We start from the raw sequence: 26,606 nt of genomic DNA on the forward strand, positions 1-26,606 counted from the left end.
GTTAACATCACATGATTCAAATAGATGAAAAATACAATAAATGACAGACTATTTGAAGGCTTTACAACTTCATGTTTAAAGCATTGTTCTTAATGAGTGACTCGATCTCTCTAACAATAAAAAGCTTAAAAAAAATCTCTGGTCATGTTGCTGTTAAGCTGCATATTAATTTTAATTGTTGTTAAAATCTCCTGCAGTTGTTACTCATACGAACCACTTTCCATGGTTTGCATAGTTTAATTGCGCCTTTCTTAATCATGTAGCTCTTATATTGGTCTTAATGAAATGGTAAACTATCTTACGTTCAACACTGGAAATGTTAGATTGTTAATGAGACACAGGCTGGATTTGCTAATGATCATACCGTGCTGTCGCATTCTATATCTAATCCATTTTAGATTTGGGGTTGTACATGAATGCATCACCTGAAGCTAGTTTGTTTTTGTTCCAACTGATTGATGAATTGCAAATCAATTTATTACAAATCAAAAAAAGAGAGAACACACAGCAAATTTTAAGCACAGCAAGACCAACATTTTGTAAGTAGATTAAAAGGTTTTGAACTGTCATTGATGTTTCTACAGCTACAAACAAGCATGATGCATCAACAGGAAAACAAGTGTTCTTTTAATATTTATGAGGTTTTTGCATGCTTATTAATCCCTGCCAGAGGATTTTGATGAATTGTGACCAATCAGGTCGAAAAAAAATAGGGAGAAGAAACCACTAATAAAGGAGTTAGGAATTAAGAGAACAGAGCATTAGGACATTTAAACCGCTAATTTAGGAATCTCCTGGGTGTAAGCTTTTTATAAGGGATTTCTACCTGTGTTTTCAGCACCCAGCATTATGAAGTCACAGTGAGGCAAAGGGATCAGGGCTGGTTTAACCTGCAGAAACAGGCCCCGGCTATAAATTTACTGGGTCAGCGCAGGCACGGACAGCTCCATCCATCTTATAATTACAGCAGCAATCTGGTGTCCGGATCACCTTGCGTTTCCTGGATTCTCCCCCATGTATTAATCCCTGTGAAGTGGAAGCGCCCTGTGAGAGATCCTGATTCAGTCAGGATGAGGAATCCCTATGAAATAACCTTTGGGTGACTGAAAATTTCATCGGAATTAAAGGAGGAAAAGTATTTCCGGGTTAATATCACTCTCTTAAAGCTCAATTTTGAGTGACACTTAAAGACAAAAAATGAAGTTTTCCAAATGTATTTTTGTGTTTTTTGCACCCAATTCTCTCCTTTCCCGGATGTCTGTTGACTCATCTTCTCATGCTCGCTCACTCCTTCTACAACCTTCATGAGCAAAGGAAGCATTTTTGTGAACTTTCCACCAGATGAAATTCCTCTGGAGCCACAAAACATGTTCAACCTACGAAATGACACGCAGTTATAGACTGCTTTTATTACCACTGTTTTACCAAATGGAGTTGAAGCCTGATGTCCGAGGGAGAGTGTCTGCCTACAAGTAAAACCTAGTATGTTTTAAAAAGTCCATATTAGGTTTGAAAAGTGAGTATGAAGTTGTAGCTTCTACTGTAGTTCAGATCAAACGTTAGGAGTGTACTTTAGAGCAGGGCTGTCAAAGATAAACTCCCGTGGGCCAAAACTGGTCCCCATGAGGCTCCAATCTGCCAAACCACTGAGTAAGATGTTAGAATTTCTAAGAAAGTTTTCATTAAAAAATAAAAATTCTTAAGAGTAGTGGACACAACACAAACCAACTCTGAGACCTGAGCTGAGATGCTGTCATAAACGCTCTTATCTGCTAATAAACTGGCCTCAAAGCCAAGGTGAGTTTGTGAAAACACCCTTGATTTGACATTTCATTGTATTTTGCACCAAAAAGTTTTAATAAAATTTGCTTTATGTTGAGATTGTAGTCATTTTCCATAGTAATTGTTTATATAATCTTTATTGTAGACACAGGTCTGTATAAAACAAGAACATGTACTTGTATGTTCTTGTTTTAAAGAGAAAGAAGAAAAAGAAGACAAAAAAAAAAAAAAGTACAACATACTAAACTAGGCATATGAAAATTTTAATCATTTAAAAGTTTTAAGATTTTTTTTTAATTCTTGCAACTATTACATAAATATCATACAAAACTGTGCATGTTAAAATTCATACAGACTATTGCACCAATGCCGTCTCAGTTTAGAGGAAAATCTGTAGCAGCTTTTGAATGGGCTTCTCCACTGTGGTTCCCTGACTCGTCCAGTCGACACATAAAGCTGAACATCAGCTGAACATGTTTGTTTTTTTGTGGAAACATCAATATTTTCATCACAAATACTCTGCGCCACAGCAAAATCAAACTTTAAAGTTTAAATTTAAAGGTTATTTTGGCACTATTCTAACATTTCAGTCCAGATCTAGTTTGAGGTTACCTTTTTTTATGTCTTTAAAGGGATTTTAAGCTTGTTATTTGTAATGAGTGAAAAGAATAATAGTTTGAGAAAGACCGAAGGAATGTGGACACTGAAAGAGCAGATACCACTGAGGGTTTTTATTCAGATAAAAAGAGATTAGGACAATGAATGATAAATAAAACATCATCAGTCTTTTACTCAAAATGATCAATATTCATTTCCAACATATTTACAAAGTAGGTACTGATATAAATAATACTAAGTTTGATTCTCAGCTCAAATCAAAATACTTTTTTGTGTTATCATTGTGTTAATGATTTTCAGTGATGAAGACACTTTTTGCATTTTATTTATTGTAGTTGCGGTTATGCAGTTCTTTAATAGTCCAACGGGGGGTGCTGCAGTACTCTAATCGTCGCGCGAGTGAGTGAGTGAGTGAGTGAGTGAGTGAGTGAGTGAGTGAGTGAGTGAGTGAGTGAGTGAGTGAGTGAGTGAGTGAGCCCCTTAAATGGCAACTCCATCACAGATGAATAGATGAATGTGAAAGAGACAAAAAAAAAATCCCCATTGTTTACATGAAATGAATTCAACTGGTTGGATGAAATATATCTTCATCTTCCTCCACTGTAATGTCTTTCAATAAAAAACATCACAACCACAATCGAAGCAATCGATCCATTCATGCTCTATTCCTGCTTCATCCAGAGTCACAGCAGCTGAGATTTGATCAGGGGGAGAGTAAACCTTTTCACAGGTGGTCAGTCCATACATCACAGCCACCCACAACACAATCAATTTAACAAGGCATGTACTTTAACTGTGGGAAAAAAAATTGAAAATCTACAGAAAATTCAAGCATAAGACACAATAGCATAATAACTCCACACAGGAAAGGCCAGAGCCTAAACTCACACCAGTCATATTGCCATGAGGCAACAATATTTTCAACGCTACATACGTTAGTAACCACCTGTCACTTATCTTCTATTGATAAATATAAATTTGAACAGGTGCCAAAAATCTCACACAGTTTTTTTTGTTTGTTTTTTTTAAGAAAAGAAGGAAAAGCATCACGTCACTCTCAGGCCTTTAAAAGAGCCACCAAATTCTGAATTTGACAGCTACCCAGTAAAACAGGTAGAGAACAGACCACCACGATTCACTCCTGTTTTATCCAGACTTACTCTAACTAAAGGATAGTTTTTTTGATTGTTCTTCTTTGCAGGTGGTGGAGAACGATGAAAGTGATCCAGGTGTTGTCTCTCGCTCTGCTGGCCGCCCTGGCCGCAAACGCTCAGGTCATCATGCCTGGCAGATGCCCCAAACCGGCCGTGCAGGAGAACTTTGACGCAGCAAAGGTGAATGGCAGACATCCCAAACACAGTTTTGTCTTCAGTGAGCCAGACGGGTAAAATAGTGCCAAAATAACGGTTAATTTGAAACTTTATAGTTTTTCTTTGTTGCGGTGCAGTGTATACAGTACGTGATGAAAATGTTTGTGTTTTCACAAAAGCAAACAATTCCAACTAAATATAACTACAATCTCAACATAAAGCTAATTTTAATGACACCTCCTGGTGCAAAGTACAGTGAAATACTCAAAAACTTCTCATATAGCAGTTGCTTTATGTGTTTTTTACAAATTCCCCCTGACAGCATTACTGATACCTCACTGATGTGTATTGTGTTTGCAAGAAATTTGTTGAAAAATCAGCTTTCATTGTAAATCCTTACAGTTTGCTTGGTGGTTTGTTGGGCTGGATTGAAGCATCTTGTTGGCCAGTTTTGGCCCACGGGCTTTATGTTTGACACCCCTAGTTTAAGTGCATATATTTTGCACCAATCCTGAACAATGATTTTAACCACAATTAAATACAATTTTAACATTATAACAATTTCTTCATCCTCTTGCTGATACAAAATATAGTGAAATATTCCACAAAACACATCCTAAATTCATTTTGCTGTCTGTAAAAATCTTAAATCATATCTGCTGCATTGTTTCTCTACATGATGCATGATTCTTGCAACTCACACCCACAATATTTGTTTTTAAAGGTCTAACAACCCCTAAGAGCTGCCATCCCTGATCACTCAGTCCACTATTCTCCCAAAAACAGTGCAATCACAAGTTAATGAATCAGAAACAGCAGTTCCTTGAGTACAAATTAGGTATTGTTAAGTATTTGGCTTTTTTTTTTCTTTTCTTTTTTTTTTTACACTGTGGTTAAAGTGTATTTCTGGTTTCTAGTTTGACACCTCTAGAATAGAATAGAATAGAATAGAATAGAATAGAACAGAATAGAATAGAATAGAATAGAAGATACTTTATTCCCAAGAGGGAAAATTCAAGGTGTCCAGCAGATTGAAAAAATAAATAAATATGTATTCATAAAAGTAAGAGCAGCAGCAAAGGCGTCAGTGTTGCACACAAATATATTATTGGTTATGATATTGCTTTCAAACGTTGATTCTCAAACTGTAGTATTTTCATCACCATTAATACATGAGCTCCCTCTAGTGGTGGGAAGTCTTAAAAAAAAGAAAAATTATTTGAAACGCTGTGTCACTAAAATACATCAAAATCATACTTAAACTAATTATAATCTGTCTGCTACTGCTTAAAAAACTGATTTTATCCTTCATATTCTAGCTTTCTGTGTTTATGTCTTGTAACTGGCTGTTATAATTCTACTGCTTCACATAATGTGACTGTGTCTGGCCCCTTCATTATAAAGAGTCAAATTCTTCTTTGTGTGATACTTTAAACCACAAAAACGAGATGACCTGTGACACCACCAGATCACCCTCCATAGACAGTGAATCTGCTTGCTTCCACAGTATCTTGGAACTTGGTATGATATCCAGAGGCTGCCTCATGCCTTCCAGAAGGGCGAGTGCTGCACTGCAACCTACAGCCTGAAGGCCCCCGGGGTGGTGGGCGTCCTCAACAGGGAGCTGCTGTGAGTACCACAGCCATCCTGTGTAGAGACATCCCAAATGATCAACATCATGCAGCCTGAAAGAGTCTGATTTTGGTGTCACATGGTATTTTATCTACTGTTTCTGTCATATAACTCAAGATTTCACTTTTTCTCGTTTACCTCTTTCAGTGCCGATGGAAGCATAAACGCCATCAGTGGCTCTGCCACGGCCAAGAACCCGTCTGAGCCGGCCAAGCTGCTCGTCTCCTTCTTTGAGAGTAATCTGGATTTTACACAGAGCCCCTTTCACACAAATACATTCAACCCTTCATCAGCTACTCATGGAAATACTTGGGGGATTGGGTTAAACGAAGCAGCCAAAATCACACAAATGAACATATTTAGTTTAGTTAAGTATAAGTTGGCTTAAGATTTAATTAGATTTCAGGAAGATATTGAAATGTAGTAGTAATCTGAAACTATGGTCAATATATATTTGAGGATATTTTCCAAACTGTTTTTCTCCGTCATCCTCCAGACTCTCCTCCTGCTCCTTACTGGGTTCTGTCCACCGACTATGAGAACTACTCTCTGGTCTACAGCTGCACGGACCTCGGCGTGCTCCACGTGGAGTTTGCCTGGATCATGAGCAGACATCCCACCCTGCCTGAGGAGACCCTGGAGGAGCTGCACAGCACACTGTCCTCCATCGGGGTCAGAGTGGACAAGCTGCTCACCACCAACCAGGATGAGGCCTACTGCAGCCCCATGAGCCAGTAACCCCCCCCCCCCAATAAACTGTTTACCTTCAAACTCTGGTCTCAGTTCTGTGGATCTCGTCAATGACCTCATGTACCATGACAGTGCTCGCAGTGCCGCTTCATTCCTAGATCAAACCAAATACTGTTGTTTAAATGCTTTTTCCTTATAGGATTAATAGGAATTAATTCTTTAAATGCTTCTTTTACAAAGAACATCATCTTATTTTGCGTTGTTTCTGGTTTGTCATTTTTCTTCCAGTATTCTCATGTATTGTAGTGATTTTTATCAGTGGTGTCAAACAAAACCGGCCAGCAAGAGGCTCCAATCTGGACCGCCAAACCAAACCATCAAGCAAATTAGATACATTCCTTCATTTTTATTAAAAATTATTTCTTAAGAGTAGCTGACACAACACACCACTGAGACACGATCTGTGATAATAGTGACACTGCCATGAAAGATAGCTGCCTTTGTAAAAACACCCACAATGCAACAGCTTTAGGAGAAGTTTGTTGGACATTCGGCTGCAGTTTGCACCAGAAGGTTTCGTTGACATTGGCTTTATGTTGAGATTGTAGTCATTTTCTGTACTAATTGTTTAGTTTTGTGAAAATATTGACATTTTGATTCTGTACACTCTGTGCCACAACAAAGAAAATCTTTAAAATTTAAATTTAAAGGTTGTTATGGCACTAGTTTACTGGTTTGACCCACTCAAGATGAAGTTGGTGTATTTGTGGCACCTCAACTAAAATGTGTTTGACACCCTTGATTTAAAGGTTGTTTTCCATGATTTCTGCTCATTTTACTCTCTTTGTTTGTGTGTTTGAGTGAATACATTTTCAATTTTTATTTACTGAAGTGAAAGGATTGAGAGTTAAAAAGATTTTGCTCCAGAAAAAAACTTTACTTTTACAAGAATCTACAAGATCTTCTTAAGTTGGTAAACCTGGATGTTTGAAAACGGTCTATTATGTGTTTGCAGGGTTGAATATGACGCTGAAACACACAACAATGCGACTTCTTTTAACACTTTTATTGCACTGACTTTGCACAATGTAAAAAACACATGCTGCATTAAATTACATCTGCACACTTGTAAGTCACTTTCACTCGTCCATGGCGGCGCAGTACGTCTTCTCCTGGTTGGTGGGGACCATCTTGTTGACCTTGACTCCCACGGAGGACAGGATGCCGTGCAGCTCCTCGACGGTCTCCTCGGGCAGGGTGGGCTCCCTGCTCAGGATCCAGGACAGCTCCATGTGGAACAGGCCGAAGTCGGTGCAGCCGTAGACCAGAGTGTGGCCCTCGTAGTCAGTGGACAGGACCCAGTAGGGCCCAGGGGGAGAGTCTGTGGTAGAGAGGAGATGGAGAGGGTTCCAGGTTAGCGGCTCGTCACCTTTTTCCTGTTTCAAATTGTTTGTGGGGATTCTAATGGATTTACTTTCAAAGAAGGAGACTTCCAGCTTGGCGGGCTCAGCGGGGTCCTTGACCTTGGCAGAGCCCACGATGGAATTGACTGTTCCATCATTACTTAAAAAAACAACAAAAAAAACAATACAAAAGGATTTATTCAAACATTTTCTTTAACTTTGAGCTTTTAAATATTGCAACACATAATATTCAAACATCTTTTTTTGGAAAACAATTCAACATATCAATATGATTGTGTTCAAACTTTTGATGCAGTCTGATTAAAAAAAAAATCTTATATCAAGCAAGTGACTATATGGCGACTTCTTTCAATCTAATTATCTAATCATGAGACATGTTTTCACATAGGACTTATGTGAGATTTTGAAAAGAAGTCTAATGCTTTTAATCAGCCATATTTGGAGAACTTTTTCTGCAAAGAACACACTATATACACACATTAGGACTGTTGTTTTTAATTGAACTGATCATTTATGGAAACATAGGAAGAAAAAGATCAAATTTAGAGACTTTTATAAGGTAGAAATAGCAAGAAATGTGTGATTATTGGTCAGATTTAATATTTTATCATGTGGAAATAAAGTTATTTTATACTGATATCTCGGTTACATGGCGGGTATCTATATTTAATTACTTATTCTTTTTAAATAAGTCTCGGATATGTTGACTGTGTTGCACATTTTGTTTTATCAACAGTTTGTGTTTACCACAGTTTACCATTTAAATCATACATTTGTGTTTTTCCTCTTATAAATAACAGTGGCATCAAGTAATCAGCAGTTAAAATCGTGACAGTTTCTGAATACGTTGGAAGTATTTTCAAAGATTTATGGAGAAAAAAACCCCGTAAAATCTGTAAAGTTCTTTTAAAGTTGATATTTTTATCCTCAGTGTAGTAAATATTTCGAACAAGAGAGAGACTCTAGTGAAAAGATTCCACCACATGTCGCAACACAGAGGAAATGCTGGACTGATCAAGAGAGAACATGCTTCAACCTGAGAGTTAAAAAATTTAAATATCCTTAGATGGCACCATAAAGTCTTCAAAAGCCTTATAAAGTTATTAAATAAGACAGAAGCAAGGTCTGATTTGTTTACAAAATGACATTCTCCCCCACAATGAATAAATAAAGAGTCTATTCAGGGATGTTTTCACTCACAGCAGCTCACTGTTCAGGACTCCGACGACTCCAGGACTCTTCAGGCTGTAGGTGGCCGTGCCGCACTCGCCTTTCTGGAAGGCCGTGGGCAGCTTCTGGATCTCGTACCACTTCCCGATGTACTGAAGAGGAAGCACGGCAGGCTTTGCATTAAGTATGCGACTGAATACTGCACGGAGACAAAGTATAAACAACAACTCTCGTATTCACCCTGGTGGCATCGAAGTCGGCTTGAACTGCCGGTTTGGGACATTTGCCGAACTTCAAGACCTGAGCGCTGGCTGCTACAGCGAGCAGCAGAGTCAAGGAAACCACCTGCAGGGACTTCATCTTCTCACCTCCACCTGCACAGAGAACAACAGAGTTTGGTGAACGGATCACAAAGCAATCATCACTTAACAAGGAGGCCAGCTGACCTGTGTGTAATCAGGTTCCTGTGTGCAGGACTCTCAGTGGGTGAGGCTCTTTTAAAGATCACCATTGATCACATTGTTGAGGAGGAGCCGTGAGTGGGAAAGTAGGCACCTGTTCAAATATCTCGGTTTTTCAAGGATGTATATGTCAGAGATAGTGAAGTAATCACACCTTTTTCTAGTGGCGTTTGTGTTAAATGCAGCTTATTTATTCTCCAACATCCCTTCTTATCAGTAAACACATTAATGTGAGACTTTTTATTAGAGAGATTCTTCAAAAAACACTATTCCTGTCAAATGTCATATTTGTTTGACACTGTTCATTCTTAGATAGTGAAACTTTCCCATGCTTTTTTAGCCATGAGTTCGGAGATGTTAAAGTCATTGTATGCAACATAAAAAACAGCTCACAACAGTCAGTGAGGTATGTATTTGGCCAAAGATTCTGGATTCCACTATTTTTAATGGAGCGAACACATGATATTGTCTTATGTTGTACACATTCAAAGGTAATGAAAAAATATGTTTTGATGAGGAACAGAGGTGTGAAACATAAAGCCGAAGGGCCAAAATCAGCCCTACTGTCAAATCAGCGTACTGTTCTCTGTGTGCATGTGTGTGTGGTTTCATTGGAAAAACAAACAACAGAATCCACTAGTGGCCCAACACACGTCGTTTTTAGTGTTTCAGCTGTTGCCGTGTGAACGCGAAACGTTTCTGAAACGAAAACGCAAAAGCAATGGGTCTTCATGTGAAACGTTGTCGTGTAAACGGAGCCTAAGACAAAACAATGAGCAGGGCTGGAGGCTGTGTATGAGAGAAGCTTTTCTGTACATTAAAAATTCATTAAAGTCCAATTAATAACAATCTAGATTTATGCATCAGTCTTTCATTGTCAGACTCTATGAAACACCAGGTGAGGAATACAAACTGGGAGTGTAGGAAGTTCTTCTGTTCACAGCACTGGTCCTGCAGCTTTTTTCTGCCGCTGGACTCACTTCTAATCTCAGACTCGCTCATCACACTCAGCTTTGATGGTCTGGGTAAAAGGAGAAGTAGGTCGCAGCTTAAACGGTTTCGGGGATGGAGAAAACAGAATCAGGCTGAGAGCTGCAGGACACAGAGCACTCATTAAAAACATCCAGCATGTAAACGTCAGGACAAACAGCAGAGACAACCCTGAAAACAGCAGCGTCCTTGAATAATAAGAAGTTAATTATCTTTGTGTGGCGCATGTAGCTGTGGTGTTTACGTCTGGTTCTGTGAATCTGAGGTCTCATAATGAAACAAATCTGTTCAGGTCATGCTGAAGATCCTCAAAGGGAAACATGTTTTTCTTTGTAGAAAACATGTTGAGGCTAATTTAGCTGTTGATCCAGAGCCAGATCAAACTGTAGGCCATTTACTTTTCACAAGTCAGTCAACATGGTTCTATTTTTAATGGGGTAATTAGTCCCACCTGTTATACAACAAGAATGAGAAGTTCAAAGTCGTGTTCGCAACAAATCTGAGATAAATTTAGGCTGAATTATGAATTATAATCGGCTAATATAAGTGTGTCTGGCTGGTTTTCTAACTGTCTGTCAGAAAGGACTTAATGTGTGAAAGTTGATGGTTGCTTTTCTGATATCCTGACTGACCAGTAGATGGTGCTACAGGGCTCTGTATTAGGTCTCTTGCTGTTTGATATTCATATCAATGATTTTGGAAAAGAAAACGTACAAAATGCAAACTTCCATTTCAATCACTGATCAGTGATAAACTCAAAGCTGTGCGAAAAACAAGAGTAAGAGGAGATATTCAGAAAAAACCCCCATTCCAAGATGTAAGAAGGATTACAAGACAGAAAACATGTTAAATTAAAGTACACAAATAAAAGTCGTGGGGAGCCAGCTGAAGAAATACCTCCCATTAAAAATATTAGTAGGACCTCTGCTAAAGGTCTATTCTATTCTATTTTATTCTATTCTATTCTATTCTATTCTAAAGGCTGAGCTGGTTTGCAGCTTCTTCAAAATGTGTCAAAAATGACAATCGTAAAATCCAAATGATCTTTGGATATTGAAACACAGGTTTCTACATACTTGTGTATTTTGTACACTCTGGAACACACAACAAATGAATGGCAGTATGTTGTGTTATCTTTCTACATATTCAATATCAAGTTTACACATATTTGTACTGTCACAATATTTTATTAGACCAGATTAGATAATTTAGATTAATTTGGATAAAGTTGGATTAATGGATGAATGATTCTAGTTGAGTCCACCTTGTAAGGATCATAAATAACTCTACAAAATGGTATCCAGCACTAGTAGAGACCTGAGTTACATCTCAGCAATATCTCCTATCATGTTTATAAATCATATTGTGTCATTACGAAGAAGAACTGAAAAGGAGCTTCTCTTTAAGTTAACATGTAATCTGTATCGATGTTTTCTGGATTGTGTTGTTGAACTCACACAGTTCCAGATAAAGTGGAATTCACCCTGAGAAATGACCTCTGACCTTCTGGTGTGAGCCATTCTCAGCCTTGTTTAACCACTTCTAGGAAAACAATGCTTATCATTCACACAACTCACCTCATGCCATGTGGAGATAACCAACTGATGCTCAACGTTACTCAGAAATAACGTCAGCCTGTATCAGAGGATGTTGAGATTCTGAAAACCTCCAAAGGTAGATTTATAGTTAGAATATAAACTTGTACAAATACTGTTGGTCAAGTGTGGAAAATTCTTCATGTTAAAAGTATTTAAACTCGTGAAAATAACATTTTAGCCATTTTTAAATATGCATTTGTTTAATCTAATTGCTGTTGTTTGTGTGTTTGTGACATTCATTGGTTAAAGTGAGGCTGAAATTCTATATTTGTTTAAATAGTTTAATTCTGTGTTTCTGGTTACTTATGAAGATTTTAAAAAAAACAAAACACTTTTCTTTAGTTAGTTCATTTATTCCCACAATTGTGTTCTGTGCTTGATCCACCCTGAAGCTCCTTTCGAAATGTTCAAGTTGTAAATAATAATATAACAATAAATGAATACTGTAGCTCGATATATCTTATATAGCACTTTATCCCAGACAGGGAAAAGTCCATCACAGACAAACACACAATCTTAACTTGCCGTTTACATGACAACGTTTCATCTTTTAAAAAAAAAGAAGTGTGTTTACACTGCAGCAGCGGACAGAGACGACGATGTAGTTTGTATGCCGGGCCACAGGAGGGCGCTGTTGCTTGATTTTTGTAATGAAACTACATAGACGTGTATACAATACGCTATAAACGTGAAGAAATTGGAGAGCACCCGACATTCGTATGGACTGATGACGCATCGGATGCCATCAGGGGTGAGTCTCAACTATGAAACTACTGATATGAACGATAAAACTAGAATACAGACCGCGAGTCGTACCACTACGGGGCGACATGTTTGTTTACAACTGGTTGAGCAGGCGGGAGGGGGAGAGGTGCGCATGCGCAGCAACAGGCTCCGTCGCGGCTGTGAAATAATCTTTCCACCTTTGGAGCCGGATTAAAAACTTTGCGTATACAGTGCATCCGCACACTGGTGCCGTGGAAACGGACCCCCCAAATATGAAGAAAGTTTTGCGGATACACTGGTATTGGTTGTCGTGTAAACGGGCCTTAATTTCACACCTCTGGCCAATTCAGGGTTACCAATTAACCTCCAACACATGTTTATTTTCACTGTGGAAGGAAGCCAGTGTACTCCGAGATCACGTCATTGACGAAAAATTAAAACCTTTTTTGTTGTTGTTGTATTTTTAAAGTTTGAAATGGCAAGCATCAAATTTTATCCAGTCTTTTATCTTGTTTAGCTTCTTTACATGTGTTCAAAATGGAGGATTATTTCAAATATTTATGGATTATTCTCATATTTCTCTCATTTTCATGAGTTTATGATTTCAGAAGGAAACTCACTTCATGGTCATTTGAAATCTTCTGCGACTAGTGATGCATCATGGGAGTATTCAGTCAGTTTAAAGGCAGAGTGCAGATATTACCTTCCAAAGTAATCAGATTACTGTAACATTTTTGATAACAATGATATTCTATTTTGTTTAACACCATAAACATCACTCTTCATTGTAAATGCACATATTTCTACAATACTGGGCTTTTTTTTTAATAAGACTTAGTGGAATTGAGAAGAAAAGCAGAAGAAGGGATCAGGAGAATGTATCATAAAATTCTCATCAAAAAGCTCATCAACGAGATGTGCTGCTGAAGTTGTTTGTTTTCCGTCATCATTTGTTCAACTGTCAGAATCATGTGCTTCTGTATTAGTTGTTGCGTCTTTGTTCATTTATGTTCCTGCTTGAAAATCATGTTCATATCTGGACAGTGCTGCTCATATTCGTTTAATCTAACAACAATTGGGAAGTGTTTGGCTCGGTGTGATAACTGTAAACAGTATATGTAGCATTAACAAGGGTATGGTCTTTTTGTCCCCAGCTTCCAATGAAGGCAGCAGCCGGAGGAGGCTCTTCCTGTTGCAAGAGCAAAAAGTGTTCTGACACCGGAAGGCTCTCAATCACATAACAAAGGTAAAAAGAAAAAAAATCAAAAATCAAATAGAATTTGTCAAGTAATGACAAAACATTTAATTTCATAATAGATTATATCATAAATAGCCTGTATGTTGAATATTGTTTCTAGAAGAAAATGACATCATGTATAATAACGCTATATGAGAATTACCCATATACTTGTTTGTTTTTTTCACATAAAATATATTTCTGTCTTTCCGATTATCAGAGGAGCTTATGTAACAGTGAAAGAACGCGCTCACCAAACACTTCTCTAAATAGAGAAAGGGCCGAACTTCTGGGAGCGGTCAGTTCAGTCCAGGTGAAGGGATGCACATGAAGTGACCTGTGTTGTTCCTCAGCAGCAGGACGATTCTCAAGCTCTGTTTGTGTGCACATATAAGTTACAGCACACGTCAAGGCATAACCTACAGTTAAACATGCAGGCCTGTGTGTGTGTGTGTGTGTGTGTGTGTGAGAGGTCCAACTACATTATTCTTTTTCTTTTGTTAGAGTTTTGTCAAAAGTGATTGAATTAAATGTATACATTTCCCATCTTTCTTTGTAATAATACAACATTTACCATTTCACTACTCGGACACACGCAAAATCAAAATGGGCTTTATCTTATTAAGAAGAATTAAGAAGAAGAATTAAGAAGAATTAAGACTTAAGTCTTAAAATACTTTAGGATGCAGTAATTAACATGACAGTAATGGCGATGATATTAAATCTTTGCCAAAGTTATTTTTTGTAGAAGCAGAGTGATGATTTGTCTTTATTCCCTCAACTAAAATGAGTTTGAAACTGTTGATTTAGAGAAGTGAAGTTGCCACTATAAAAATAAGATTCATCTCAAATTGTATATTTTCCATGTTAAAAGCTGAAAAATGAATTTCAAACTAAGTGATAACTGAGTATGCTTAAATTGTGCAGATCCGTTTTTTCGCCACTGAGGTTGTGTTGAATATCTTATTAACCACAGTTTGGATGTTTTCATAGAGGAGGTGGACAGTTTAGGAATGGGCCGAGAGCACGAGCCTCGGCTGAAAGTCAGAGGAAAGAGCGCCATCTACAGAGAGTCTGAATGACCTGCAGGGGGTCCAGCAGCAATGAAATATGAACACGACAACATAAGAAGAGGAGAGATGCAATATACTGCATTCTAATGCAAAGTACTCAATTCACAATGTGCAAAATACTTCATTGAGATAGAGAGGTAGAGTTACAGGACAATCATTAGCAGTTCTTAGAAATTGAAAATACCTTTTTGTTGAAAATACCCAAACTTCTTCAAAGTTTGCTTTTTTCTTTTTCAACAAAAAATTTAACAAACATGATTATATGGTATCTATTTTGGATGAAAAATGAACCAAAATCCCTTTTTTTCTCATCCTATATCATTAAACTCTCTTCTTGAAAATCTGAAAAACATTCAAATTTGCTTATTTGAAATCTTACAGCAACCTTATGTCGCACACATTGTTTCCTCAGAGCCACAACAAAGGAAAACGTTTAAAGTTTAAATTTAAAGTTCATCATGTCACTATTTATCCGGTTCGGCCCACTGAAGATCAGTTCAACATTTTGAATGTGATATTTTCCCTCGATGTCGGATCAGTTTTGTTTCCTTCATCGTCCGACCGGTTGACTTCGTCACCTTCACAGTAAAAGACCAGGCTTTGATGTGACTGCTAAGTTAGTTATTTTTTCCCTTCGTGAAGAGTATTAAATTTGAAATTGAGCCGTTTGATCTGCTCTTCCATTAATTCCACCTTGTTTGTGGCCAGAGGGCTTTATCTCCCAGGCGCAGGCAGCATTTAATTATGCTTTCATGAGATTCAGTATTTTTTTGGTGAATACAATGCAGTTTTGACTGGTCATAACTACTCACACAGATGAGTAATTGTCGGGTCTTTGAGCGATTCCTTGGCAGTTTTACAACCAAGTTCCTGTCTATTTGTGTTTGTGTTGAGTACGTGTGGTGCACACTGCCGAAAGGCTGCAAATAGCACTGAAGCAAATGTCAAAAGGTGGATGATGCACGTTATTGCACTTTGTGGGCAGTTGGGAGACCCCGTGGCCCCCTGGGGGGCACAGCTGAAACGGCGCTTAAAAAAACCCTGGCTAAAATGGTTTGGAGTTCTAAAAGGACAAAAAGCTTCAAAACGGGAGGAAAAAAAACGAATGATTAAAAAAGAAGTGAAACTTGTCAAAACAGCTAAAATGTCAATATTGTGGAAACAATGCTGAAAAGGAAAGTTGAAACCACTAACATCAGGTCCCAAAACAACTGGAAATATAATGAGATGTTCACCATCCTGGACTGTAACTGAAACTTCATTAATGCAACTTAAGATACAGTTTAATTTCAACAATTTGTGAAACTTTAGGAACTGGAACCTCATTTTACAGGTTCAACATGTTTTGCAGCTCCAGTTAAATCTGATTTGGTGAAAAGTGACAAAAAACGTCTCTTTTGGTCGTAAAGGTTGCAGACACTTGGTCGAGCCTGTCATAATACAATAATCACAAGGTGACTGAATGTTCTGGTTAAAGCTTAGCTGAGATCAATAACCTGGTTTTTTATTAACCTGAGTTACAGAACAATAACGTTTGTGAAGATTGTGAAGACTGATAATTGTGTAAAAGAGGTTTCTTCTGAGGAGGCGACGTCAGGAGGTGTGGAACAACCAATAATCTAATAATGACCAATAATGTAAAAAAGGCTAATTGTGAGGGGAACCTGCTCTGTCACTGGAACCTGGAACTCCCCATCTGGAACTGTTGATGAATATTAACTCCGACTATTAGAACAGATCAATAGAACTTCACTGGGTTCCGGGACAGAATCAATACAACTGTATAGGAAGATGAGACGGTGGGAAGACATGTGACAGAAGATATATGAAGGGAGGGACGCTGTCACAACCTCCTCTGATAGCTGTTTTTAAATGTCTGACATTGTTTGCATCTGGTTTCAAATACATCGTCACTGGCTTGATATTTTTTTAAATTCCACTTGATTCTCCGTAATAAATCATTTTAACTTAATATGTGAACTCTGACCTGATAATTAGTTGTTCTGTCTCTCTGGATCAAGCCAACAGGGAAACAGCTCCGACACCAATAACATAATAATCTCTCCGTTCTGAATGTAATGAAGAAAATAACGTCATAAACATATTTGGATTGCATTATTTGGATAGTTTCTATCTTCAATAAATAAAAATGACAGTTATTCCTTCTACTATACTTATTTTTCATACGAAGGCTGCATACAACCTTTATTTTCCTCTAGAAATGCAGCTCTACTGTATTTATGGACATTTCTAATGCTGTATAAACATGTTGGATCCTACTTAACCATTAATTATGCAAGTAAAATTATTTCAGTGCTAAAACCATTAAAGTAATTGTAATCATAGAGAAGTTAAGGGCACAAATATATATATATATATATTTTTTATTTTTTTTCAATTTTGGAGATGAAGGTGGAAACCATGTGATGATGCGCTCGGACTGTAAACAGGAAATGACTGAATGTGATCAAATCGATTTATTCTAACATGTTTTTGTGGAGCAGAGTATAAACGTGGCACATATGTCTTATGACTCTGAGTCATCCGTTTTACTCTGTGAACTCAAAGTCTCGTCAAACAGCCAAGATTATCCGGCACAATGATTAGAGGAAAAAAAAACAAATAACTGCTCTTGTTTCCTTTCCCTTTTTCCTTGACACACTGAAACCCAAGGTTTGATGTGTGGAGAGACACTGAGTGACTGTGAGATTTCAGATCGCGCTTTTATATTTTCCGAAGTTTCTTGTTTTATTTTTTTCACTAAAACCTAGAAAAGCTGTTGGTAATAATAAACCATGATGCTGTCTCTTTATTGATTTGGCCCAGTTGAGCCTAAATTGGCCCCTGAACCACAATGACAATGTCTGTAAAAAAAACTAAACAAAAGACAACATAGAGCTTTAAATATAAATCTTTTGATTAAATAAAACAGAAATCCTATTTCCCTGAGAGTGAAGCAGCAGAGGATCTGGATTGTTTTTGCTCCATTCCCACTGGTATGTCCCCCATGACTCCAATTTGCTAATAGTTCACTTCATGTCTGAAATGAAGCAGGCTGCAAACAAAGACACCTATTGATGACACAGAGCTGAAGAACGGCAAAACCTCGTGGAGAGCAACGTCCCCGATTCAAATCCCAGAGTCTGTAGAGAGGGGACACACACATCTGAACCGCCGGGACCCAAAGGTAAGACAAAAACTGTTGGATTTTCACTAATAAACCGCAAAAATATCAGATTTCTGTGTCAAACGTTTCCATCCTTGCATAGCAACCATGTGGCGCTGTCTCTACAGGTACTCAGTGGGCTTCGTCATGAAGGTATTCTGTGTTCTAGTTGTCGGACTCGTCCTCCCGGTCATCAGGGCTCAGGTTCCTCACTGGGGCCCGTGTCCGGACCCGGCAGTCCAGCCGGCCTTCAGCCTGAAACAGGTACCAGTCACCCCCGAGTCTGAGAGGGACTGCATGCAAGTTCGCCCTGTAACACATTCGCAAAGACGCAGAAATGATCAGACATGTTAAAACTGGACCGAACATTTTGTCGTATTTCTTGGTGAATATATGGAACAGGAGCATTTATTCTATTACTTCAGTAAAGGTGGTTCATTTTTTTCTCCCTCTGAAGCAGGTTTGGTCAGTTAATTTTCCTTTAATTGGGATGTTAATTGTCAAACCATGAGTTCTACTAAAGCAATATGTTTCATTGTTTTGATATAAACGACTGTGTTTTCACTGTTTGTTTCCTTGTCTGATAGTAATCCATTCATACTAGAATGTTTAAACCGGGTAAATGATCAATGATAATACTGCTTGAAAAAAGCTGACACACAATTTCATAACCTTTTTTTACATTTAAAATATATTACAGTTTATTGCATTTAATTCGAATTTAACTCCAAATTAATGCTCAGGATTAGATCAATGTGTTACTTTGCATGTGTTGAATGAATACAGTCCCACAGACGTACAGAGACGTGGAAAGAGCAACGAGTGTGAATCTTAAACGGATTGATACCGGACTTGGACTACTGCATTTAGAAAATTAAAAAAAAAAGTCACAATAATTGTCCCTGAGGGGAAATTAAAGTGAAACTTACATCTACGTTGTAGTAATTGACCTCGCGGCGCTGGTGGAGAGCAGCTTGATAAGATATCCAGCACATGTTGGACAGAATCTATTAAAGTATGGAGATTTATTCATAGTCTCCTCTCACGCGCCTCTGAATTGTCTTTGAACTCGTGTGCGTCTTTGCCCTCGCAGTTCATGGGAAGATGGTTTGAAATCGCCAAACTGCCGGCCCAGTTCGAGAAGGGCCGCTGCATCGAGACCAATTTCACTCTGGCGACGGACAACTCGGTCCGAGTGGTCAGCTCTGAAATCCTGTGAGTCCGCGTGCACGCTTTGGGCAAATGTGGTTAATTCCTCTTAACTCAATTATGACTTGTCTTGCTGGACTGCAACAGAAAAGGAGAGCTGAGGAAAATCGAAGGCATCGGAGTCGTTGAGGACCTGAAGAATCCGGCCAAGCTGGGAATAAGTTACTCCTACGGTGAGATTATCTGTGACCGATTACTTTTTTTTTTTTCTTTTCTTTTTCAAATTCAGGTATTTTTTTACTCAGGAAACCTCGTTGCCTGACTCTTGCTCCTTCTCCTCTCTCCGTGCTCCTCGCAGTCCTTCCTTACTCCCCTTACTGGATCCTGTCCACCGACTACGTGAACACGGCCCTGGTGTACTCCTGCACCGACATCCTGCGGCTCTTCCACGTGGACTTCGCCTGGATTCTGGCTCGTACCCGAACCCTGCCGGACGCCACCGTGGAGAAAGCTAAGGAGGCGTTCGCCACTAACAACATAGACGTGAGCAGGATGATTCCCAGCAGGCAGCAGGGCTGCGACAAAACTCTCTGAGCAGCAGTGATGATGGTGATGGAAGGAGATGGAATCCAGGAAGATCTTTGAGTAATTCTTTACAGTGATTGGAAGCAGCAGGAAAACTCAGTTTCTGAATGAATCTTTACATCTGTAAGTCAAGTCCACAGCACCTTATCGTCTGTAGAGTTCACCACCTTTAGCAGGATGCTGACGAGGACTTTTACACTCTGAGGAAAACTTTTAAACTCTTTTTGGGTGTAGTCCACGGAAGTTAAATGAACCTGAATCAAATTACAGTGAGTGATCTGAATTGATCACACTAACTGGAAACATTATGGGTCTGATTAGCGTCAATAAAAGTCAGTGAAACTTCATGTGATCTCGGTTTGTTGTGATGCTTTTACTCCTGTGTAATCCAGAGGGAATATCTTTGCTACCTTAAAAGTAGCAGATTGTTGAAAAAATAAATAAAAAAAGACTATTCTAATGATTTGAACATGCATTTTGAATAGCCAAAGAGATGATTACATGAGAAAAACTATTATGTTATAAAAGAATGAATCATAACAGTAAGAAAATATGCAGCTTTATCTCATTTAGGGATGCAGGCCACCGGCTCATCACAGGACAAACATCGACGGACAATAACACACACATTCATTCCTACCAGCAACTTTTAGTTGCTCCCACTTGTGAAATGACAAGGAAACATCTGTATAATTTCAAAATGATATGAGGAATATTTGTTTCCTGGACTGTTTCACGTCAATTTTTTGATTTACTATTGAGGTTTTTCACGTGACGTCAGAGGTCCTACTGGGCTCACCCTTTAGGACGTCCCCTGACAAACAGCACAATGAACAGTTACACTTTAGGCATCATTTTAACAGATATCACAGAAGATGAGCATCTTTTCTGTAGCTGTCAACTCCACTAAGAGGGAGGAAACCTGTCCATACCTCTCGTTATATCGCTTCCCTGCCGACCCTGAGAGAAGCGCCATTTCATATCAGGTTAGTCGTTTGTTTTGGTGTGGACAGTTTTTATTGATCAGTCAGGGAACAGATATGAGTCATCTATTCTGAAGAAAAAATAAGTGAAATATTAGAATCTTATCACCATGTTGCCATAATTCTATCTTGGTGTTTAAATATAGTGGTTGAGTTCAAATAAATTAAAAAATATATTTGATAGTCATGTGTGTCTAAATCAAGCGATTTATTTACGATTTTATGACACAAAACTGTACGTGCATATATTTTTACATAAACAGTTAAAGAGGGAAACCTACCTCTAACTAAGTCATGTTTTACCTCTGTGTTATTTATCTTTAAAGTTATTACCCACCGGTGGTGAAAATGAGTTTGACATTCATGCACTACGAGAACGAGTGCACTTTCCTTTTAAATCCAAAACTTGGTGGGTTTTAATGTTCCAACAGAATGTCAGCAACCTTACTGACCTGTACAAAATGAAATGAAATTTCTCTTGCTTCCTTCGTGATGCAATTTACTAGTTTTAAGATGATAGATCTTTCTGGTTTTGTTTTTCATCTCTAAAGGATTTACTTGAACTTGAATGGTGAACTGTTGTGAGTTGGGGTGGTTTGTGTGGCCGGACAGTGAGCAGAGGAGCTGACTGACTGACTGTGGTGCAGGTTGTGCCTCTGAGGTGCATGTTTGCGGTGTGGCAGGTTGGGGGAAGCACTGCACTGCTGATGGACCCGCAGGCAGACATAAAGGGAGCTCATGCAGCTCGTGATCATCTTCTTTTTGGGAGGATGTTTTTAATTTCTTTTCACTGTGCATTATGTATGCTTCTGATATCATAAACGTATCCTCATTAAACGATATTACCAACAGGCAAAAAAACCAACATCCTCTTGCAGCAAACACACAAACATCAAAATACTCCTTTCATACTAATACTCCCATTCCCAAATTCATAAAATCTTCTGGGGCCCACTCAACTCCACATCCAACTGTATTTGAAACAGAATACATTATTATGAACACATTTGAAATGCTAATGGAAATAAAGTACGTATTAATTCTGCATCCAGATGAACAAATAATTATCTTGTGTGTCTTTCAGCTAAATCACTGCGCTGTACTTTCCATCACAAGCTCGCCTGCCGACGGGACTTTTTAAAGAGTTCAACAGCAAAAGGCAGAGAACTGAATAAATGTCCATAAATGTCCACAGTATCTCATCTACATTAATGGAACAAGCAATTAGGCAAAATATGATAGAAATTATGTGCAAACAGTTCATGCACTTATCGTGGGTCTGCAATCTCACAGTATTCTTCCCGGACATCAGGAAATGATTAAGAAAAATGTATGATCAGAATATATTTGAATAGAAACTCTTCATTAATCTCAGGTGATGAGTTTCCCATGATGACCCCCTTCAATTAATGTGGTTAGAGGCCCTAATTTAGCTCTACAACCTACAGATATGCTCCAGTGTTGAGTTGAAGTCTGCTTCACATTCATAGCAAGACGTTGTTTAATGCCAGAGAGAGCCACAGCTCCCAATGGAAAACTAACTTCAATATCATTTAATCAGTATGATCAATTTTGACCATTTATTTTATAATGTTAAAATGTATCTGTATATGTTTAAAAAAGTGACTATTCCAAACTGTCCCGTTGATGTGAATATGAGTGTGTGTGCCCGTCCTTCCCTCTGTGTTTGCTCTGAGATGGACAGACCGAACATGCAAACTCCTAATTAGACGAATTTTTTTTTTAGAGAAATAAAAAAAAAAAAAAAAGAAACGTTTCCAGTCTTTCCCCTGGTCGGGAGGTAGAAGCTTGTTAATGCAGCTCCTGCTGTCATGCAGGCAGAGCAGAGTTTTTTTCTCTCTCGAGTTGTTCTCTTCCTGTGAAAATTGAGGCGATTGCAGAGTTGATGCAAACTATGCATTGCTGTAAACCACCTCTGCCCAGCGCCTGTATCGATGCTACTCACACCTCCAGCAGCTTTGTGGCGTACAGTATGGATAGTACGTAGCATCTATCTACGCACTTCGCTATGTTTACTGTAGACTGTAGGCTAAGAGAACGAGCTCGCCGTGTGCTGCAACATGCTCCATCTCGCTTTTAATGAGTGAATCAGTCATACTTTAATCATGTTTAGCATGTAACATCTCTGGTGTGTGTGGCCCAAAACTCTTTAGAATGTAGCATGTAGCATGTAGCATGTAGCACGGCTCGGATTAAAATCCTCCTTCATCCACTGAGCAGTTAGACTAATGAGCAACATCGGGACAACTCTGCTGGTCCAAGTGTCTCTGGTGATGAAGTGGCTGGTGTTGTAAGAATCATCATTCGCATCCTCCTGGAATTTTGTCAGAATATAATTTATAGTTATTCTTACATTTGTCATTCTCATTAATATTAAAGACTCTCCAAACCGCCGACATAGCATATGCTCTCCTGCAGGTTATGTTGCTAATGCATGAAGTACTCACCGAGTTGTTTATGGGATCTTTTTCAGGGTATGAGTACTCTGTGTACTATTGGGTCCGATACTGGTATCGGTACTGGTTCATCCTTAGTTTGACGAATACCCCCAAATGGTACATACTGCCATAAACACAGCCTTTCTATTCAGGGTAAAACCAAGTTAGAGGTTCCACTTGGATCACGGGATTCAGAGTCTAGAGTGATAAACATAACACCATGAAATACCTTAAAACACGATGGTGGCCAAAAGTGACCAGTTTCCTTGTGTTTTGGACACCAAGATATTCATGTATATTTTCTTTATTTTAATTAGTTATATTTTCAACTTTATTGTAATTTCGAGTAATGAATCTCCAGTGTTGATGTTGACACAGTAATTCTCTTAGAAAAAAATCTAAAAAACTCTGATGTTCATATGTATTATTTAGGAAAATAATACAATGTCTCCATCCCTATATTAAGAACTCAAAGCATTCTCAAGTTTAAGGTCCCATTGCAATTTGAACTTCAATCACTGGAGTCAAAGTCAGAAGTGCGAGCCATTACACCATCAGACACAGTGAAGACTGTCATGTTTGGGAATGTGAGGACGAAACCATTCACCTTTGTCTAGACTTGCAAGAGTGACAATAATTTCACACAACTAGAAGTTTTCCTTCTGTGTGCTTCATTGAGTACAGATCATCAGTGAATGAAGCTGGAAGGAAGTCGAGCTCAGCAATAGACAAAAAACTAACAAACGGTCCAGGCTGTAAACAAGAAGAATCATTCAACAACAACAGTGACAGAACAATATATAGCGTCTCATGGCTCGTGTGCTCATGATCATGATCGTGATCAGGTCGCATTTATGATAAGTTACCCAGATATCTGAAGCAGCAAACTACTGTAGTGGCCTCGCAATATTTCCCCACAAGTTAAGCCACAATCTCTTTGTTTAACACAGTTATTAAAAACAAAACAAAACAAAACAGTGGTAATCAGATATTTATCCATCCATCCATCCATCCATCCATCCATCCATCCATCCATCCATCCATCCATCCATCCATCCATCCATCCATCCATCCATCCATCCATCCATCCATCCATCCATCCATCCATCCATCCATCCATCCATCCATCCATCCATATTCTGGATCGTTTGATTATTCGTCACAGGAACATCACAGCATTTACAGTTGTAATGGTTCCCCTTTAAAGTGTTTACAAACTAATTTATCTGTGGCACTCGGAGTAATTTGAAGTGAGCCAAGGAGGAGCCTGCCATCTTCAGATTGTCAGTCAGGACAGACTGGATCTATTAGCGTCGTATTACCTCTCTCCCGGGCTTCACAGTGCTGCTGCTTCCACTGCAGGAAGTCTCTTTACTGGCCCCCAAAACATTCCTCATGGCTACCCCGCCCGCACCCTTTTTTACAAACTGTGTTTTATAATGTAGTGTGATCTCTGTCCCGAGGCGCTGCTACATCAAACAGCCACCACTTCGCTCCATGTGCGACGCAGATTCCACGCAGGCAGCTCTGCGAGATGTGCTTTGTGCGAGGCTCATTTAGGATGGCAGGCTTCACCTCCCCCTCCCGATTGAGACGTGAACCGTTTCACTGTCTCCACATCCCCGCAGCTTCCATTCGTTAAGGGATTTTAAATGTTCAGTAATTGAAACATACGGTGTCGAAGTGTTTTAGTCCTTTCACACTCACATGAGCGAAGCCGGCTCGGTTTGTGCTCGTTTGTAGAGAATAAAATGGGCGCTTGTGTGGAATAAAAACTTTACTGTGTTGTGGAGTCCAGCTATGAAGCACCTCGGGGCGCTTTAAATAGGGAAACGCCTTTATTTTAAGAGCTAATTTAAAACAGTAGCACTAAGGAGAGCATGTTTAAAGTAAAAGTATAATTAATCTGTCTGGAAATTGTATGTTGTGAGACATGAGATCAAATCCAGTTAAGAGACCCATACATTCACTTTAAATCCGAGGTGTCAATCACATTTCAGTTCAGGGGCCACATTCAGCCCAATTTCATCTTGAGTGTACTGAACCAGTGAAATAGTGTCATTACAATCTTCAAATTTACACTTTAAAGTTTTTCTTTCCTGTGGCGCCGAGTATACGTGATGGAAATCTCTATATTTCCACAAAATCAAACAATTACTCTGAAAATTGACTCTAATGACAACATAAAGCCATTTAATTAAACCTTTTGGTGCAAAACACTGAAATGCCCCCCAAAATACCAGTTTTTACAAACTCACCCTGTCAGAATGGCTTTGAGGCTAGTTTGCTATCTTTCATGGCAGCATCACTGATATCTCAGCTCGGGTCTCAGTCGGGAAATAATCACCATTTCCTTGGTGGTTTTTTTAGGGGCTGGATTGGAGCCTCTTGTAGCCTAGCTTTAGATATTAGTTTATGCTGTAGTTGGGTTTTTTTGTGTGGGAAAAAGATATTTTAGTTGGTTTTTAGCAATTTTTCTAAGCGCTCAATACAATCTACTGGTGTAACCCAACAAAATCGAACCTTTTCGATCTTAACTAAAGCTACTTCACGAGTAGACAAAAAAACGTCCAGATGAATTAAATGTGTTTAAATGGCAAATTAAAGCAGAGCTGCCAACTCTTACACATCAAGAGTAATTTAATGTGATTTGATCCAAAGCAAAAAGACGTAGTAATGTAGTCACAGTTGTTTACTTTTAATTATTACTTTAAGTTTTTATTTTGAGTCCAAACCATTGAAATGTAACAATGTTACACTTAATTTATTTCATTATTATTTTAAAACAATAAGTTTACAAATGTTAGATGTTTGTACATTGACATAAACATGTTCTGCACCGCATGTCTTTGGTCTGCATAGTTTTGGCGGTTTGGTGTGAATGACCGTGAGAGAAAAAAACGATTTCAACATGACAACAGCAATTCTGTCTTCTGTCTTTCATTTCAATGTGGGTGTTATGTGTTTTTGTCTCGTCCACGAGGGCTTCAATTAGCCCACAAAATATTGTCTTCTGCTTAAGATTTGTGTGTTTTGTGTATTTGATGATATGTTTTGAAACGGCTCTCTGTGCCCAAACGGAGGATTGTCAGGAGCTGTTTGCTCACAATGTACACAGGCCGACGAAAATAAATAGGAGCGCTTCCCTTTAAAGTGGTTTGTAACGCTCTGATGTAACAGATCTGCAACCATTTTTTTACCCTTTTAGAGACAAAAACATTGATCATCGGAGAAGTTCACAGAGTTAAAAAAGTTAATCCAAATCAGCTTAATTCAACTTTAATGAAGCCTGTAGAGTTTCTTCTTTCCCGGTTGACAGTGACAGAAGAGTGATAATTCTTCTTCAGGTTTATGAGTTGGACCCGAAAAAAAAAATAATAAATGCCCCCAGTCGAGTGCTAACTTTTCCAAAAGATATCCAAATTTATGGCAGAGCAGTTGGATTGCACAGGTGTTCCTTATGGTGACTGTAAACTGCAGGTCATATTCCCAAACGAGTGATTTATTGTTGCGTCTGTGCAGCGTGGAGCATGTTCTCTGCTCGTGTTCCTAA

At 38.6% G+C, this 26,606-nt stretch overlaps 3 protein-coding genes across 3 annotated transcripts; 2 read left to right on the plus strand and 1 right to left on the minus strand.

The window, feature by feature from the left end:
- Window positions 1-3,614: 3,614 nt before the first annotated feature.
- On the plus strand, window positions 3,615-6,080 carry LOC308118199 (apolipoprotein D-like; the record flags this gene model as incomplete). Its single annotated transcript, XM_080477506.1, has 4 exons — window positions 3,615-3,734; window positions 5,218-5,339; window positions 5,490-5,578; window positions 5,839-6,080. 4 exons carry the CDS (start codon window positions 3,615-3,617, stop codon window positions 6,078-6,080), a joined length of 573 nt encoding a protein of 190 aa, XP_080333632.1.
- A 1,091-nt stretch (window positions 6,081-7,171) lies between these two features.
- On the minus strand, window positions 7,172-8,986 carry apoda.2 (apolipoprotein Da, duplicate 2; the record flags this gene model as incomplete). The annotated part of the gene is made up of 4 exons (XM_080469338.1): window positions 7,172-7,413; window positions 7,507-7,595; window positions 8,657-8,778; window positions 8,867-8,986. 4 exons carry the CDS (start codon window positions 8,984-8,986, stop codon window positions 7,172-7,174), a joined length of 573 nt encoding a protein of 190 aa, XP_080325464.1.
- Window positions 8,987-17,828: 8,842 nt separating this feature from the next.
- apoda.1 (apolipoprotein Da, duplicate 1) lies at window positions 17,829-20,042 on the plus strand. The gene is made up of 5 exons (XM_080459778.1): window positions 17,829-17,898; window positions 18,006-18,141; window positions 18,971-19,092; window positions 19,174-19,259; window positions 19,385-20,042. The coding sequence occupies exons 2-5, from the start codon at window positions 18,025-18,027 to the stop codon at window positions 19,618-19,620; spliced, it is 561 nt and encodes a 186-aa protein (XP_080315904.1). The 5' UTR covers window positions 17,829-17,898; window positions 18,006-18,024; the 3' UTR covers window positions 19,621-20,042.
- The last annotated feature ends 6,564 nt before the right edge of the window (window positions 20,043-26,606 follow it).

This window comes from Lipophrys pholis, assembly GCF_963383615.2.
Source record: "Lipophrys pholis genome assembly, chromosome: 1".
NCBI lineage: Eukaryota > Metazoa > Chordata > Actinopteri > Blenniiformes > Blenniidae > Lipophrys > Lipophrys pholis.

Excerpts from the sequence above, each read along its gene's own strand:
- apoda.1 (XM_080459778.1), top strand. The coding sequence starts at position 18,025 with ATGAAGGTATTCTGTGTTCTAGTTGTCGGACTCGTCCTCCCGGTCATC. Across the intron at positions 18,142-18,970 it reads CGGCCTTCAGCCTGAAACAG|TTCATGGGAAGATGGTTTGA; the intron begins GTACCAGTCACC and ends TTGCCCTCGCAG. Across the intron at positions 19,093-19,173 it reads GTGGTCAGCTCTGAAATCCT|AAAAGGAGAGCTGAGGAAAA; the intron begins GTGAGTCCGCGT and ends GGACTGCAACAG.